This window comes from Stegostoma tigrinum, chromosome 27 (assembly GCF_030684315.1).
Source record: "Stegostoma tigrinum isolate sSteTig4 chromosome 27, sSteTig4.hap1, whole genome shotgun sequence".
In the NCBI taxonomy this organism is placed as follows: Eukaryota; Metazoa; Chordata; class Chondrichthyes; order Orectolobiformes; family Stegostomatidae; genus Stegostoma; species Stegostoma tigrinum.
In genome coordinates, this window is record NC_081380.1 from 35,705,623 (window position 1) to 35,721,531 (window position 15,909).

At 41.7% G+C, this 15,909-nt stretch overlaps 1 protein-coding gene across 1 annotated transcript in view; it reads left to right on the forward strand.

The window, feature by feature from the left end:
* The window catches only part of LOC125464427 (LHFPL tetraspan subfamily member 7 protein), a 302,276-nt gene that overhangs the window by 124,317 nt on the left and 162,050 nt on the right, over positions 1 to 15,909 (forward strand). The window contains exon 2 of the mRNA XM_059655293.1: positions 5,230 to 5,368. Coding sequence (XP_059511276.1) covers positions 5,230 to 5,368 — 139 coding nt within the window. The remainder of the gene's footprint in view (positions 1 to 5,229; positions 5,369 to 15,909) is intronic.

The following is a 15,909-nucleotide window of genomic DNA, read 5'->3' on the forward strand; positions in this document are numbered from 1 at the left end:
CTTACACACTGTCCACATGGATTGTCAATAGCAACGAGGAGCATGAACAATAAACAATTTTATTCCTTCCTGATCAGATTGTTTGAGACCAGTCATACTGCCATTGCTGCTTGTTTGGCTGAGAATAGTTAACTTGGTATAAACCTAGTTTGGAAGCTGGGACCTTTCTGCCTGATATGGCATAACCCCAAAGTATTTGTCCCAAAATCACCTGGAGAGCTGTCTGAATTCCTCTTCACAGCCCACGTTGCACTGTGTGCGATAATCCATCACTAACTATTGCCTGTTCCTTTAATATGATGGAGAATAAGTAGGTTGTCAAAAAGCAACCCCAAGTAAAATCTAGCATTAAACCCAGTGTGAGGGACAGAGTGAATCTTCTCCTTTGATGGCCAACAGTGCAGCTTCATTGGCTGTAAATCACTTTAGAATTCCCTGAGGTTGTGAAAGGCACTATATAAATGCAACGTGTTTTTTTCAAAGTACTGAATGTTCAGATGAATCTTATGCAATAACCAGATGAACAATGCGGAGTAGCCTTGATGACATGAAGATTTGATTCCAAATTAATATTGATTTGGAGAAGTTATCCTAGTTGTAGAGTGAATGTAATCCTCTTGAGATGAATAAAGACTAATATGTCATGATTAAACACTGCACACAAGAACAGCATGACAGCCAACACCTAATCTGTGGCAGTTTGTCTATTAATATTTACTAATACCACAAACTTCCCCAGGTTGATAACACCTTGGATCCAGAATAAGAAAAATACTTGTAGCTATAAATGAACCAAATCTTTTATTGTTCCTCATTCAGATCATTTTTGAAAGCTTGATGGAAATCAGACTTGGTGCTCGTTGGCCTGCTCAGTACTTTCCAGCCTTGTTCAATAAAAATTGCTGCTGGAACAAGGGATAATGCAAAATGGTTAGTAGTTGGAAATTAACTGGAAGCTGCATTATTGAGAGAGTAGGAAATGAGATAGGAAATATTAAAGAGTTGGATGTGGCATGTTGGGACTTCTTAAGAAGAATGAATTAAGGAAAGAATTGTACAATCAGTCTGAATTTCTGAACTAGATTTTATTAGGGGGACAGTACGATGGTAATCTGAAGAAGATTCTGAAATATATTTACTTGTGTATTTTCCAAACTGTTTTCCTTTCATTCAATCTCCATGTGCCCATGTTGAGGATGCCCTCGAGATATGCCTCAGTCTCTATGAGTGCCAGCTTATAGGTGTCCAGAGAAAATAAGAGACAGAGACTCACACCATGAGTGTAATCCAAAAACTACAGCACTTTCTAGCCCATGCAGCGATGTATTGTAAGCCTCCTGCCCACAAGACACTCTCAATGCATTAAACACTGTTTCTGAGCTTGCTTAACCCCATCTTCAATCTATCAAGTTTGGAAATAGGATTGGCCTGAAGCTGGTTGTGTGGAGGAGCTGGGACCAGCACAGTTTCAGTTTTCCCTGCGTGGGCAAAGTCTGCTCTGGCCTTGCCCCTGCTATTGATTTTAACCCAGATAAGGAAGTGACTCAACTACAAATCAAATCTGTATTGATCTCTCACTCAATGACTCAAATGGGGTGGTGTTTAATTAGCTTTGCCAGCTTTACTACTGAGTGTTGCTGGTCATGTATGTGTCCAATGCAGTTGATACAGCCTCGAGATAAACTTGCTGAGCTCACGAAGGCTGGCAACCATTTTCTTCTGAAATACTCCCTCAAAGTCGCCACCCAAGTGGATAAGGTTTTGAGAAAGCATATGGTGTTTTGGCTTTCATTAACAGGGGGATCAAGTTTAAGAGCCGCGGGGTTATGCTGCAGCTCTACAAAACCCTGGTGAGACCACACTTGGAATATTGTGTCCAGTTCTGGTCGCCCTATTATAGGAAAGATGTGGAGCTTTGGAGAGGGTGCAAAAGAGCTTTACCAGGATGCTGCCTGGACTGGAGAGCTTGTCTTACGAGGAGAGGTTGACTGAGCTCGGACTTTTCTCACTGGAGAGAAGGAGGAAGAGAGGTGACCTGATCGAGATGTACAAGGTAATGAGAGGCATGGATAGAGTCGATAGCCAGAGACTTTTCCCCAGGGCAGGCTTGACTGCCACGAGGGGTCATAGTTTTAAGGTGTTAGGAGGAAGGTATAGAGGAGACGTCAGAGGGAGGTTCTTCACCCAGAGAGTTGTGAGCACATGGAATACTTTGCCAGTGGTAGTCGTGGAAACAGAGTCATTAATGACATTTAAGCGACTGCTGGACATACACATGGTCAGCAGTGAATTGAGGGGAATGTAGGTTAGGTTATTTTATTTTTGGATTAGGATTAATCCATGGCACAACATCGTGGGCCGAAGGGTCTGTACTGTGCTATACTTTTCTATGTTCTATGTTATATAGATCTGCCAACTTGGCATCCTTGGTAATGTGCAAGTATGCTGCTCAATATAAATGAAGATTATTTTTCTATCGATGATCGATCCTAACTCAGCCTTGAGGTTTTACCTGATTCACTAACAATGTATATCTGCTAACAGCTGCTGGTACGGTCCTCAGCTCTAAAATTCATTGGGTGCCAGCGTATGGTGTTGAAATCTACTGAACACCCATTTCGGGAGCACGTGTTAATGTGTGTCTTTTGTGTAAAGGGTGGTAAAATCTGGAACTCACTTCCCCCAAGAAGCTGTGGATTTTGGGGATAATTGTGTATCAAAGGCTGTGATGCAGCAATAGTTAAATGAAATTGTGGCACATCAGCCATGGAATAGTATTCTACATTGAAATACTATGTGTCTTTTCTTCTTCACCAACCTTACACAGAGTTTTGCGTTAACAAGTCAGTTTGTGAAGATATAAGTTTCTAGGTGCCTGACTGACATCGATGTGCTTTTGGTTTCAAGCCCTCAAGCAACTGACTGCTCAATAATGGCTCACACTGGGCAGGTATCAAAGCACATTTCCTCTGCGTTCATTGATCTATCACTTTGATGCTGGACAACTAGTCTGGTAACAGCTCTGGCAGTGCCAATCTGAGACTGGTCACTCCTTATATCAATGGAAGCATCCTGACACGACGCACCTAATAAATTTCACTCTCCCCTTAAAGGGAGAAGCTCTATTGATAAGGAGTGTGGTGATAGAATAAACCATGCAAGCAGGTGTCCCACAGGAGTTCTTTGTACCAGCCCTATACCAATAAATTGAAAGAATAAAACCACATTGGTGAACTGGGCAGTAAAATAAATAAGTGAGCATATCATATAAATAATAACTTTAATATAAATGAATGAGCCTTTAAAATACATGAAGCAAAGGCATTGTGATACCGATGAACCAGGACTGTAATATAGATGAGGCAGATATGCTGCAATTTAAAGGTGGCAAGGCTATACTCTAAATGAGGGTTAGGCTGTAATTGAAATAAGAATTCAATCTCACTTGATGGTAATCTGAATGAGAAAGGATTATAAGTGAGGCAGAGCGTTGAATAGACATGAAGTATTGGAATATAAATGATTTGTGATTTAAACAAGTTAGGCCATGCGTGTTCAAGGGATAGAACAGAATAAATAACAAGGCCAACCACAACATCATAGAATCCCTTTATCATTAAGATTATCATTGAGAATATCATTAAGATTAAAGGGCTGTAATATAAATAAGGGTGGAAATACGTTATAATCAATATAATGTGGAAGTATTAGAACATAAATGAGGTAAATAAATAACATTAAAGAGCTGCCATGTAAGCACAGCATAATATGAAGCTCCCTGTGACATAAATCAGACTGATTTGTAATGAAAATGACAACATTCTGTGATGAGATAGGTTATAATATGACTAAGTCAACAATGTAATCTAAACAAAGAAGAATAGATTGTATTTTCATCAACTCTGAGCTATGAAGTAACCAAAGATGATTTGTGCTATAAATAAGTAAGGGCTGTAATATAAATGAGGTTGGTCCGGAAACGAAATGAACTTGGGCTGTAATATTAATGTGACCGTGCTGGCGTCGTCAACAAGAGAGTTATCAATGGAGGTGGTCTTCAGAGGCTTCAGCAAGACAGAGAGCAGTCCAGCTAATGAGGTGGCTGCCTCAGTATGCTGGGCACTGTCTTTTTACAGTCATCAGTGTGTAGGCCACCCATTGCAACAATCCAGGTTTCACGGTGTTTCCCTTTGCAGACCTTCCTCAAACATTAGGGAGTCTGCGACCAAAAACCTGCACTCCTGCCTTCAATGTATCTAAAAATAAATGCAATTTCTACTTGACACTGATTGGAGGGTGACCAGGAGTGGGGACACAGGTTTATTTAGCGCTCCTCTACACTCACCTTTACTGGCTCCATTCCCGCCTCTTTAACTTGTCTGTCTCCTCTCTACCTATCTTCTCCTCTATCCATCTTCAATCTGCCTCCCCCTCTCCCCCTATTTATTTCAGAACCCCCTTCCCCTCCCCTATTTCTGATGAAGGGTCTAGGCCCGAAACGTCATCTTTCCTGCTCCTAAGATGCTGCTCGGCCTGCTGTGTTCATCCAGCTCCACACTTTGTTATCTCAGATTCTGCAGCATCTACCGTTCCTATTATCTCTGATACAATGCAGTTCTGGTCTAGTTTAGCATCACTGCTGCCACATCATCTGGGATCAATAGAGACCATGAACACTTGGCACTGTTAATTGTATCTGTATATTAATTCAACTTGTATATTAATTGTTCAATTTGTTGCACTTAGAAGAAAGTAATTGCCTGGCTTCATGGAATGGAACAGACTCTCCATGAGATATATTTAATAACTAAACAATGGTAGAGCTATCCTATCATTTTAATGTATTGTGTTCCCAATTTAAATATAATGTAGAATCTAAATTTGTCTTAACTCCTCCAATTACAAATGAGCCCAGTGCAACACAATGCCATTGTGAGCTCCAGGGTCTCTTTCACATAAGGAACAAGTATTGTGTATCTAATTAAGAATGCAGGGGCCGTTGTTTAGGAAGAAGCCCCATTCATCACTCCTCCTGAAAGAGCTGTGTCTCCAGATGTGTGTGTGCGTGTGTAAGTCTGTAAGAGTGTGTGTTTGTGATTGTGTGTGTGTGTGTGTGTTTGTGAGTGTGAGTGAACCATCGAGACCCAGCAGCAAGTGGTCTGTCTGACTAATTGAAAGTTTGAACTGAGAAGTGGGACTGAAACCTTTACCCATCTGTTGGTGTTTCAGACGAGTGCTGTTCTCTGTTCCGGAGGCTGCGTGCTGCTAGCTACCAGCGCTCTGCTGGCTATCGTTACTGTCTTCCTGCCAAGTGGACTGTGTGAGAAGAGAATCTGCACACTGGCTGGATACATGCAAACAACATCGGGTGAGTGAACTGACTGCTGCAATTCTCTCTGTTGTCATGTCCATTGCTGCCTTTATCGATACAGGAACTGAACAGGCAGAGGAATGAAATAGGGATGTATGGATCCTGCTGGGTTGGAAGTTATTTGCTGATCATAAGATATATCACCAACAGTTTGCAATAAGACTGAAACTAAAGCAACCTCAATGTGTGTTATTAATAAATCTCCTGTATAGGTTTCCAAAGAAGATATTTTATAATAAAATGCATAAAAGCTGAAAGATTGTGCACCCACATTTCCATAAGAGATATATCAAACAAGAAAGCGTTCCCCACTGGCGAACACACTCAAAATTGGTCCTATTGTGCTCCAAGTTGATACATTGGCTACTCATCAATGATCTGCTTCTTTCTCACCATCCTGTCAGAGCATTGCTCCCTTACTGGAATACAGCCCACAGGAGGTCATCCAAGAGGACCATCCAAGGAGGTAATTCCCAATTTTTGATAGCGTGCACCAAGAAGCTGGTCAGCCATGTAGGCCAACTGTACCATCCTTGCTGCTGCCCAGACTGAGATTATCAAGCCTGTACAGATTGTAGATCAAACCTAGGACACTCCTTGTTTTGTATTGTTCAATGATAACACAAACCACAACAACTTGAGTTTATACAGAATACCTTTGGTGCAGCAAAATGCCGACAAGAGCATTATCAATAAACTTTTTGTTGACGACTGAGCATCAGATGGAGATATTGATTTGGCTGGTCAAAGCCTTATCTAAGGAGGTTGGTTTTAAGGGGGAGATTCACTTAGATAGCAAATTCCACAGCCTATGGCTTTGGCAGCTAAAGGCACAATGGGGAATGATTGAGGTTATGTTTCGGCAACAGACTGGGATTGGGAAAGTGCAGGTATCTCGGAAAATGCAGGAAATAATGAAGGTAGGAGGCAATGACTCCATTGCAGGCATTCATAAACAAGGATGAGGATTTTAAATATGAGGAATTGTCAGAACGGGAGCCAGTGTAATTCAGTGAGGATTGGGTGATGTGAGAACAGGACTTGGGTAAAATAGCAAGCCTTGAACAACAATGTTCTTATGGGGCGAAGTGGTGCTATGATGGTTGGATGTTGGGACTGTCATATGAAGCACTCCTCCCAGCTGGTGTTGATCACTTGAAGTTTCATTGTCACTGGGAGGCACTTGACAAAACCTCACAGATCATCCCAGATCCCTCTTCTACTGCTGATATAAAGGCGATGTGAAGAACTCATTACAAGAAAATCAAAAAATTTTGAGCTGTAAAGAGTGAGTTTTCAATGATAATTGTGCTCATTTTTTGAAGGAACGTTGTTATAAACTTGAAATATCCATTTAAACAGAGACCAGTTCCAACATTTTTAGCAAGAGCCTTAAATTAGTTAAACACACTTCAGAATACTCACATTCCACTGAACACTCGTTCCCCATATTAACACAATCAGTTCCTGCCAAATTAACCATCATTTATATACCCATCATCTGTTCCTGCATTCCATTAGATCTCAGGCATTCCTTCAGGTTATATGGAGGTGATAATAAGCATGAGCAAAAATTAAACAAGCTCCAACTCGAGTATACTTGATAAAGTAGGTTTGATGGTATCAGGAAAGAATGTCGAATTTTAATTTTAATGTTTTCATCAGTCAGAAACCAAACTTAATGAGCAATATGGATACATGACATTTCAGGAGCTCAGAGGGAGGATAGGCTACTTCGGGTCATTTTGCTAACTTCGTAACCAGGGTTTATCTGACAGGAGATAACAAAGTGTAGAGCTGGATGAACACAGCAGGCCAAGCAGCATCTTAGAAGCACAAAAGCTTTTACTGACAGGAGGCTGCAGTGTTTCACCAGGGAAACAGAATGAGGGGTGAATGGTTTGGTATCTAACTTAGAGCCATAGAGTCAGTGCTGACTAGAACTCCTAAATTAATCTGGTCCCGTTTGCCAGCTTCTGGCCCTCGGTCCTTCAAACCCTTCCCATTTGTGTATCTTCCTTTCAGCTGGCTGCAAAGAGGGGTTCAGGTCACCTCAGGGCAGTTCTAGACCTGAGCCATCAATACAGGCAGATAAAAGGTATATCAAAACAAAACCTAATGGGTGAGTTTATCCAAAGATTCTGGAAAAAAAAACAATAAAGCAATTGAATGGGAAAACGCAGTGAATGCACGCTTTATCACTGGGGCTGGTGAGATACAAACAAACACAGTGGGCTCAAGCATCTGAACATGGAGTAAACACAGAAAGTGCTGGTGAAATTTAGCAGGTCTGGCAGCTTCTGCGGAGAGAGAAACAGAGTTTTGAGTCTGGTATGACTTTCCTTTAGACTTCTCCAGAATGTAACATTGTCATTTGTACAACTGAAAGTTGCCCGCAACTCTCTATACAAGAACAGGGAATACATTGAAATGAAAGAGAAAATGCCTGAAATACTGAGTCAGCCAGGCAGCATCGGTGAAGGAGAAACAGAATTGACATTTCAGCTCTTTGACCTTGCATCAGAAACCACGTAGGTAAACTTGTCAGGTGATAACGACATCCCTACCTTTGAGACTTCAGACTCTTGATGTCTCACCTGTTCTATGGCTTAACTGTGATGCTTTGACAAGGTCTATCCCAGTGCTCCTCAAACTAATATATACGTTTGCTCTTCTACATAAAAGAAATACAGAAGTGAATTATGTAAAAGTGTGAATGAAGTATGTGACTTTAAAATGAGCATGAAAGATCCAGTTCACTTACCACCTGCCCTCCAACCCTGCCCCATCTGAAGAGTCCACCTGCATCTTGTCTCCTCATGGACAATGCCACAGGAGGATCAATGAGTTCTGACACATGTTTCCTAATTACAGTTTCACGAGAGCCACCAAAGCAGGGGAAATCTTTAGATATGTAATTCCGATATCACTCTAAGTAACTTATGACGGCACTGCCTTCAGGCGCTGCTGTGTGGGTCTGATGTGTGTTTGCAACTCAAGCCAAATGGCTCATCTCCTACTGGGAGGATGTGCTTAGCCAACACAATTGGTTTAAGACTAAAGGATGTCTCCCCCTCAACTGTTGTGCATTGCGGAATAAAAAAAATCCCACATATTCCAGTGAAGCAATGTTTAAGTCAACAAATGCAAGCAACAAATGCCTGACGATTTTAAGCAATATTTTTCCGGCCACAGAATACCATGTTGAATCGTTTAATTGATTGAAATTTGCCAGAGATTGTTCTGAACCATGGCTATTTTTCATAGTTTCCAAATCCTGTGACCAAATCCTTGCAAAAAGGGTTTCTGGGCTGGTGGAGACAGAGTTTGGGAATCAGATCAATTGTTGCTCTTCTTGCCACTACAGCAGCTGTCGCATTGGCCTCTCCATCTGAAGTTAGTATAAAGGATGACTCTGGGCTGGTGACCTGGTATCCTGGCACATCCCTGCCTGGTCAGCACACTTCACTCATTAAGAGGGAGGGCAAACTGAAAGTGGCCATTTGCAATGTCATCAAAGAACCATCCCAGAAATTTTTCCGAAGTCCTCAATGACCTAGAAGTGCTGAAAGTAAGACGTCTGTCATGATAAACATTCCTTGTATACGTAGAGTGCACTGAGAGAGAAATTCACTTAATGGCTTTGATCTGCTTAATGGCCATTTGGGGGTTTTAACTGCACCATAGCCAATCTGATTTGACCAATGAGCTTTCTTCAATTTAGACTCTCAACTAAGTTCTAAATTTTGTTCTTTAAAACCCTGCATAAATCGAGCTAACTTATATTGAATTTACAGTATAAAGAGTTTCCTAAAGCTAGGCTGAGAAATGAGAATCCTTACAGAAAGCAACAAACCAGGCTGGGCTCAAACCACAACTCAAAACCATATAAGGTATTTGAAGACCTTGCTGTAATGAAACTTCATTGCAGCTGCGCTCACCACAGTTTTGGTGTCAAAAAAAGCCTTGTGTTTTATAAATTCCATTGAGGTCTCAGTGGGTAACTTCCCACCACTGAACTAAACTATATCTAGAATTGGCAGATCTCAAGTCTTGGCTCTTGGCATTTACAGATATCAGGATGGGATAGGGAATCAAAAACTCAAGTCATAGAAACTGTACAGTGCAGAAAGAGGCCATTCAGCCCAGTAAGTTTGCACTGACCTCAAAGCACATCCCACCAATTCCCCATAATCCCACATTTTCCACAGTTAATCCACCTAATCTACACATCCCCGGGCACAACAGGAAATTTAGTATCTAGGAGATAGCAAGAACTGCAGATGCTGGAGTCAGAGTTGGAACAACCCTGCTGCGAAGTCTCTTGCACGGATGCCCACCTTGAACATGTTGTCCTCCTCCCTCTGAAAAGATCTTGGTGGATCTGTTTTCCATTGCAGCCCACTGGTGCGATCTCCACTACCCATTACCTGCATCGAACTCTCACCGTCCCATCTACCTTCCCCCAGCCCCACCCTCTGTCTACTTATTTCTGAGCTCCCTTCCCCTTCCCTAGTCGTGATGAAGGCTGTCCCTGCTCGTCTGATGCTGCCTGACCTACTGTGCTCCTCCAGCTCCACACTGTATTGACTGGGGATAATTTAGCATGGCCACTCCACCAACCCTGAACATCTTTGGCAGAAACCAGAGGACCCAGAAGAAACCCACGCAGACGCGGGGAGAATGTTTAATCTCCACACAGACTGTTGCCCGAGACTGGAATCGAACCCTGATCCCTGGCACTAAGTGCTGACTAAACAATCTCATTGCTGTCCCTACACCCCACTAATCAGTGGTTAGTGGCTGAGATTAGGGAATTGTGTAAGACAGGTATTTAACAATCTCTGAATCCAGTCCCGTGCTGATCTCTTGTCAATCAAAACATCTGAGTATCTGTTATCTGAGACCAGGGAAGAAGAGGTTCGCAGAGGGACATAGAAATGTAGAAACCAGAAGCAGCAATAGGCCAGTCTGCTCTGCAAGCCCGCTCATATTTAATCTGATCACGGCTGATCCTCTATCTCAATATCATATTCCTACTGTCTCCCTGTATCGCCTGGTGCCTTTATAATCTAACAATTCACCTACCTCCTTTTTCAATGTATTCAGAGACTTGACCTCCACGACCCTCTGTGGTAGAGAATTCCACAGGTTCATGACCCTTTGAAGGAAGAATGTTTTTCACAAGCCATTCTTAAATTTTCTATCCCATTTCCTGAGTCTGTGACTCTGATTCTAGAATCCTAAACCAGGGAAAACATCCTCCCTGCATCTAGTCTGTCCAGCCCTGTTAGAATGTTATATGTTTCAAAATGTTAGCCGGGATCCTTGCTCCTGATTGCTCTCCTAGTTAGCTGTGCAGGAAAGCGAGGTGCATCGTGGTTGACAATCCCTGCCTGAGCTGATATGAAAGGAAGGATCAATTAGCAGAATCAACAATCTAGCCTGCTCATTTGAGATAGCATTAATACTGCTGCACTGGAAGTCCTGAGGCCCGGGCTAATACTGTGGGGATGCAAGATCAATGATTTCCTCAGCAGCTGATGGTATTTAAATAAACTTGGAATATAGGGGGCTGTTGTGGTACAGTGGCAGTGGCCCTACGACTGGGACAGGAGACCTGGACTCCAGTCCCACCTGCCCCAGGGGTGTGTGTCATAAAATCTTGGAACAGGTAGATTAGAAAATCTGGAATATTAAGATAGTTTGAGCTAAAGGCAAAGTCACCCTATTCTGAGCAGACCATATAGATTGCCCTCTCATTAGAGAGAGATGGCGATGGTGGTTTAACCTGAGGGTTATCGTGCCTCAGATGAGGGGAGAGGTTGAGAAGGAGAGCCCTTCACAGTAAGCTCAGTCAGTGTGGGAATTGAACATGTACATCACGAACCAGCCGCTAACCAACCCTGAAACTAGAAGGGCCGTGCCCCTTTGACCAATTCTTGAAATCTGATTCGCTTGTGCCCTGTACAGAAGGAAATCTGCCATTTTCCTGGTCTGGCCTACATGTGACTCCAGGCCCACAGTGATGTAGTTAATGCTTGACTGAAATGGCATAGTAAGCAATTCTATTCAAGGTCAATCAGGAATGGATAAGAATTGCTAGCCTTTCAAGTAACATACATATCTAAGGAAAGAATATGGAAAACAATCGGACATTCTATCTCTTAGCTGCGCTTGGTTTATATTTTGTTGTGTTCAGAAAATGGACAGGGTGGTTCAGTCGAGGCATGTGCAATGATTAAGGAATGTGACAGAGTGAATATAGGAAAACTATTTCATCAGGGAGCAAAATTCAGAACGAGGGATTACAATTTTCAAACTAGATTTGTATCATTCTGGAATTAAAGCGGGAAGCTCTTTCTCACACAATGGGTTAGTGGAAATCAAGAATACTCTCCCCAGAAAGATACTGAGGGTGAATTGAAATTTCTAAGACCGCATTTGGCAGTCTTTTATTAACCAAGGTTGTCAAAGGATCAAGTACAGGATAGGACTCATTTTATCCAACTCATCAAGTGGGAAACACAGGAGGTTGTGTGGAACGGTGATTTCACAAACAGCCCAATGTCAATTTCCAGTTGCTACAATTTGGCTGTGTATAAACCAGCACTGTATTTAATCTTAATCAGTTTCCTGATGACCAAGTTATTAAGTCATAGAATCGTAGAGACGCACAGCATGGAACCTGAGTCTTTGATCCAATTCATCAATGCCAACTAGATATCCTAAATTAATCTAGTCCTGTTTGCCAGCATTTAGCCTGTATCCCTGTAAACCCTTCCTATTGATACACCCTTCCAGATGCCTTTGAAATGTTGTAATTGTACCAGTCTCCACCGCTTTCTCTGGCAGCTCATTCCATACACGCACCAGCCTCTGTGTGAAAAGGTCCCTTTTAAATCTTTCCCCTCTTACCTCAAACCTATGCCCCTCTAGTTTTGGACTTGCTACCCTGAGAAAAAGACTATGGCTACTGACCCTATTTGTGCTTGTCATGATTTTATAAACCTCTGTAAGGTCACCCCTCAACCTCCCCTCTAACCCTGTCAACATCCTTGTATCTTTTCTGAATTCTTTTGAGCGCAACAACATCTTTCCTACAGGAGGAAAGATTCTGAATTGAACACAGTGTTCCAAAAGTTACCTAAGCAACATCCTGTACAGCCACAACACAATCTCTGAACTCTCATACTCAATGCACTGACCAATGAAAGTAAGTGCCCCAAAAGCCTTCTTCTCTACCAAGTCTACCTGTGGGTCTACTTTCAAGCATTTATGAACCTGCACCCCAAGGTCTCTTTGTTTGGCAACACTCCCCAGGACCTTACCATTGTTCAAATTATCCCCAAAACATGTTTCATCTTCAGGCTGACTGTAGCTCCTGTTAATAACTAATAGCTTACTAAGGTTAGCTTTAAATTCCATATTTTTCAACAGAATTTAAACCCCATCAGCTTTTATGGTAGGATTTGAACCTATGACCCCCAGAACATTAGTCTGGGCCCCAGGATTATAAATGTACTGCACCAGATGTATTACCTCATGTAGGTAATTGTTCCTTCCTTCTATAGGCCTTCTATGAGGTCTTGTGGTGCAGTGATAAGAGTCCCTACCTCTGAGCAAGGAGGCCTGGTTTCAAATCCCACCTACTCCATAGGTGTGTCATAATATCTCTGACTAGGTTAATTATAAAATATCTGTACAAGTCAACATTTGCACAAAATGAGCAAAGTCATTGAAGAGGGAGAGGTGATGGTCACCAATTCAAGTCACATTGCTACTTCTAAGTGAGATAGCTCCAAAGGAGATGATACAGCGGAGACAGCAGCAAGGATGCCTTCAAAAGCAACAGGAAAAGCTGTAAAAAGGACTCCTAAATTTCAAAGCTAGAAGGCACAGGGAGGATTCTGTAAAGATATGCAAGATGTTTGAATGTGAAGTGACTTGAGATGTCAAGAATTTAATGAGGGGTTCTGTGAACGCATGTTTTATAGTCATTGGAAAAAATAATATTAAGTGCAGTTTAAAGAGGCAGCCAATTTTCTGGAAACTACTTATGAGGACTAATATTACCATTGATTCCAGGACTCCAATTACTGATCATCGATGTTGCTACATTCCTAAAAATGGCTGAATGTTAATTTTAATATGGCTTTCCTGAATCACCTTATAAAATATGTTGAATGCTTAAAAATGTTACATCTATTACATCGTCTCTATCTAGTCAATGTGTTACCTATCTTTAACAAGATTACATTGTTAAAAATGACCTGTTTAACAATTCTGTACCATCCTTGCCATGAAGTTCAGTTTCCAAACACTCACTAGCATTGACTCCTACTCCAGAATATTTTTCTCAGAGTTTTATAATCCTCAGAATGCCAAATCTTCTTCAGATTTTCCTTCCTCTTACAGACTTTAAAACTAGATTCTGATTTGCTTTACTTCTCACACTGCTCAATTACCCCAATTCATACAATATGGGCTTTGAACTGAAACTTGTATTTTTCCTTAAAAAAAGATTCTTCTTGTACTGCACCTGACCCAGAACCCTCGGTACTGACAATAAGTGCAAAAATGCAGAAATATTTAGTGCTAAATAAGTGCAGGAAACCACAAACAAGGAGGAAGTGCCTAAACATTAACAGCAGCCGCAAGTAGAGATTTAAAGCTCCTCTGTCAGTCATTTAAATATAGTTTACGCAGTAGCAATCTGTAAGACACTTTAGAATGATTATGCTCCACATGCTTCACATTTTCAAGTGTTGACACTTGCGAGGATACACATAACAGAGGATGAGCAGTCACATCTACTCTGCTCCCTTGGGCACTTCAAATATGGGTAATGTGCTCAATATAATAATGTAAAAGCATCATGGAAAATCAGCTGTCCACTCAAAAGAAGGGCACTTTGTTCTGGGTGATGGTAGATTTATGGTTGAAATAACCAATGTCAGTACTAGTTGCAGTGCTGAATATTACTGCTGTATATATTGGCTGATTTAACAAAATAAGGAGATGGTGTTTCAAGGATATGTTTAAGAATCATTAATTAACAGCCAAACAAGACTTTGCTCAGCCTCTGCACCTTTCCCTTTCCCTGTATTTCAAGCATCTTATTAAGGAAAAGCCAATTAGTAGTCCCACCCAATTAGGAAGAAATCTGAAGTTGCTTTCGTCTATCAGGAAGAAAGACCTAATTTGACTGCTGCATATATTCGGTAATTCTATGTCAGATATTGTTAGCTGAAGAAGTATTTGTAGGTGTTGCTGCATCTGAATCATTATTACAGCATAACTCACTGGGAGGAGCATCTTGTACTCTGAAACAAAAATAAAAATCGCTGATGAAACTCAGCAGGTCCAACAGCATCTGTGGGAATTATAGACACCAGATTTGAAATGTTGCTTGGAGACTGATGAAAGGTTTCCACCCAAAATGATGACTTTCCTGCTCCTCCAATGCTGTCTGGCCTACTGTGCTCTTCCAGTCTCACATGAATTGACTCAGATTTGAAATTTTAACTCTGCTTTCTTCCCACAGAAGCTGCCAGACCTGCTGAGTTTTGCCAGCAATCTCTGTTTTCGCTTCAGATCTCCAGCATCCACCATTGTTTGTTTTTATTTTATTCTCTCACTTCCTGCTCTTCTGTACTGGCTGTAATAAGACCATAAGACATAGGAACAGAAACTAGGCCACTCAGCCCATCGATAACAAAGTGTGAAGCTGGATGAACACAGCAGGCCAAGCAGCATCTCAGGAGCATAAAAGCTGACATTTCAGGCCTAGAACCTTCATCCTAGGCCAAAACATCAGCTTTTGTGCTCCTGAGATGCTGCTTGGCCTGCTGTGTTCATCCAGCTCCACACTTTGTTATCTTGGATTCTCCAGCATCTGCAGGTCCCATTATCTCTGATCACTCAGCCCATTGAGTCTACTCTCCCATTCAATCGTGGCTGATAAGTTCCTCGACTCCATTCTCCTGCTTTCTCCCCATAACCCTTGATCCTCTTGATAATCACAAACCTATCTATCTCAGTCTTAAATGTACTCAAATGAACTGGCCTCCACAGCCTTCTAAGGCAATGGATTCCATAGATTCTCCACTCTCTGGCTTAAAAAGTTTCTCCTGATCTCACACCTATCAACTCGGATAGTTCATTGAACACAGCTTAAGAGAGCGGGCCTGTCCTAAGCTTACTCACAAACATCTCGTGCTTATCACCTCTTGACATCTTTGTGGTTGATGGGAGCAAACCACCAATCCATAAACACGGTCCCCCTCCACACCTCACATCAGTTTTGATGAATAGTCACCTTGACTCCAAACGTTAGCTTGCTCTCTCTCCATACGTGCTACCTGACCCACAGTGATTTCCAGCATTTTTTGTTTGCAACCTGCATGTTCCACTGCACACTGACTTAGTGCTAAGGTTTGATACTTTTCATCAATAGAGATTGATTTCTCAAAACAGATGGTGTCGATCCCAACGCAGTAGCAGTCTAGAGAAATGTTCATCTCACTGGGATGATG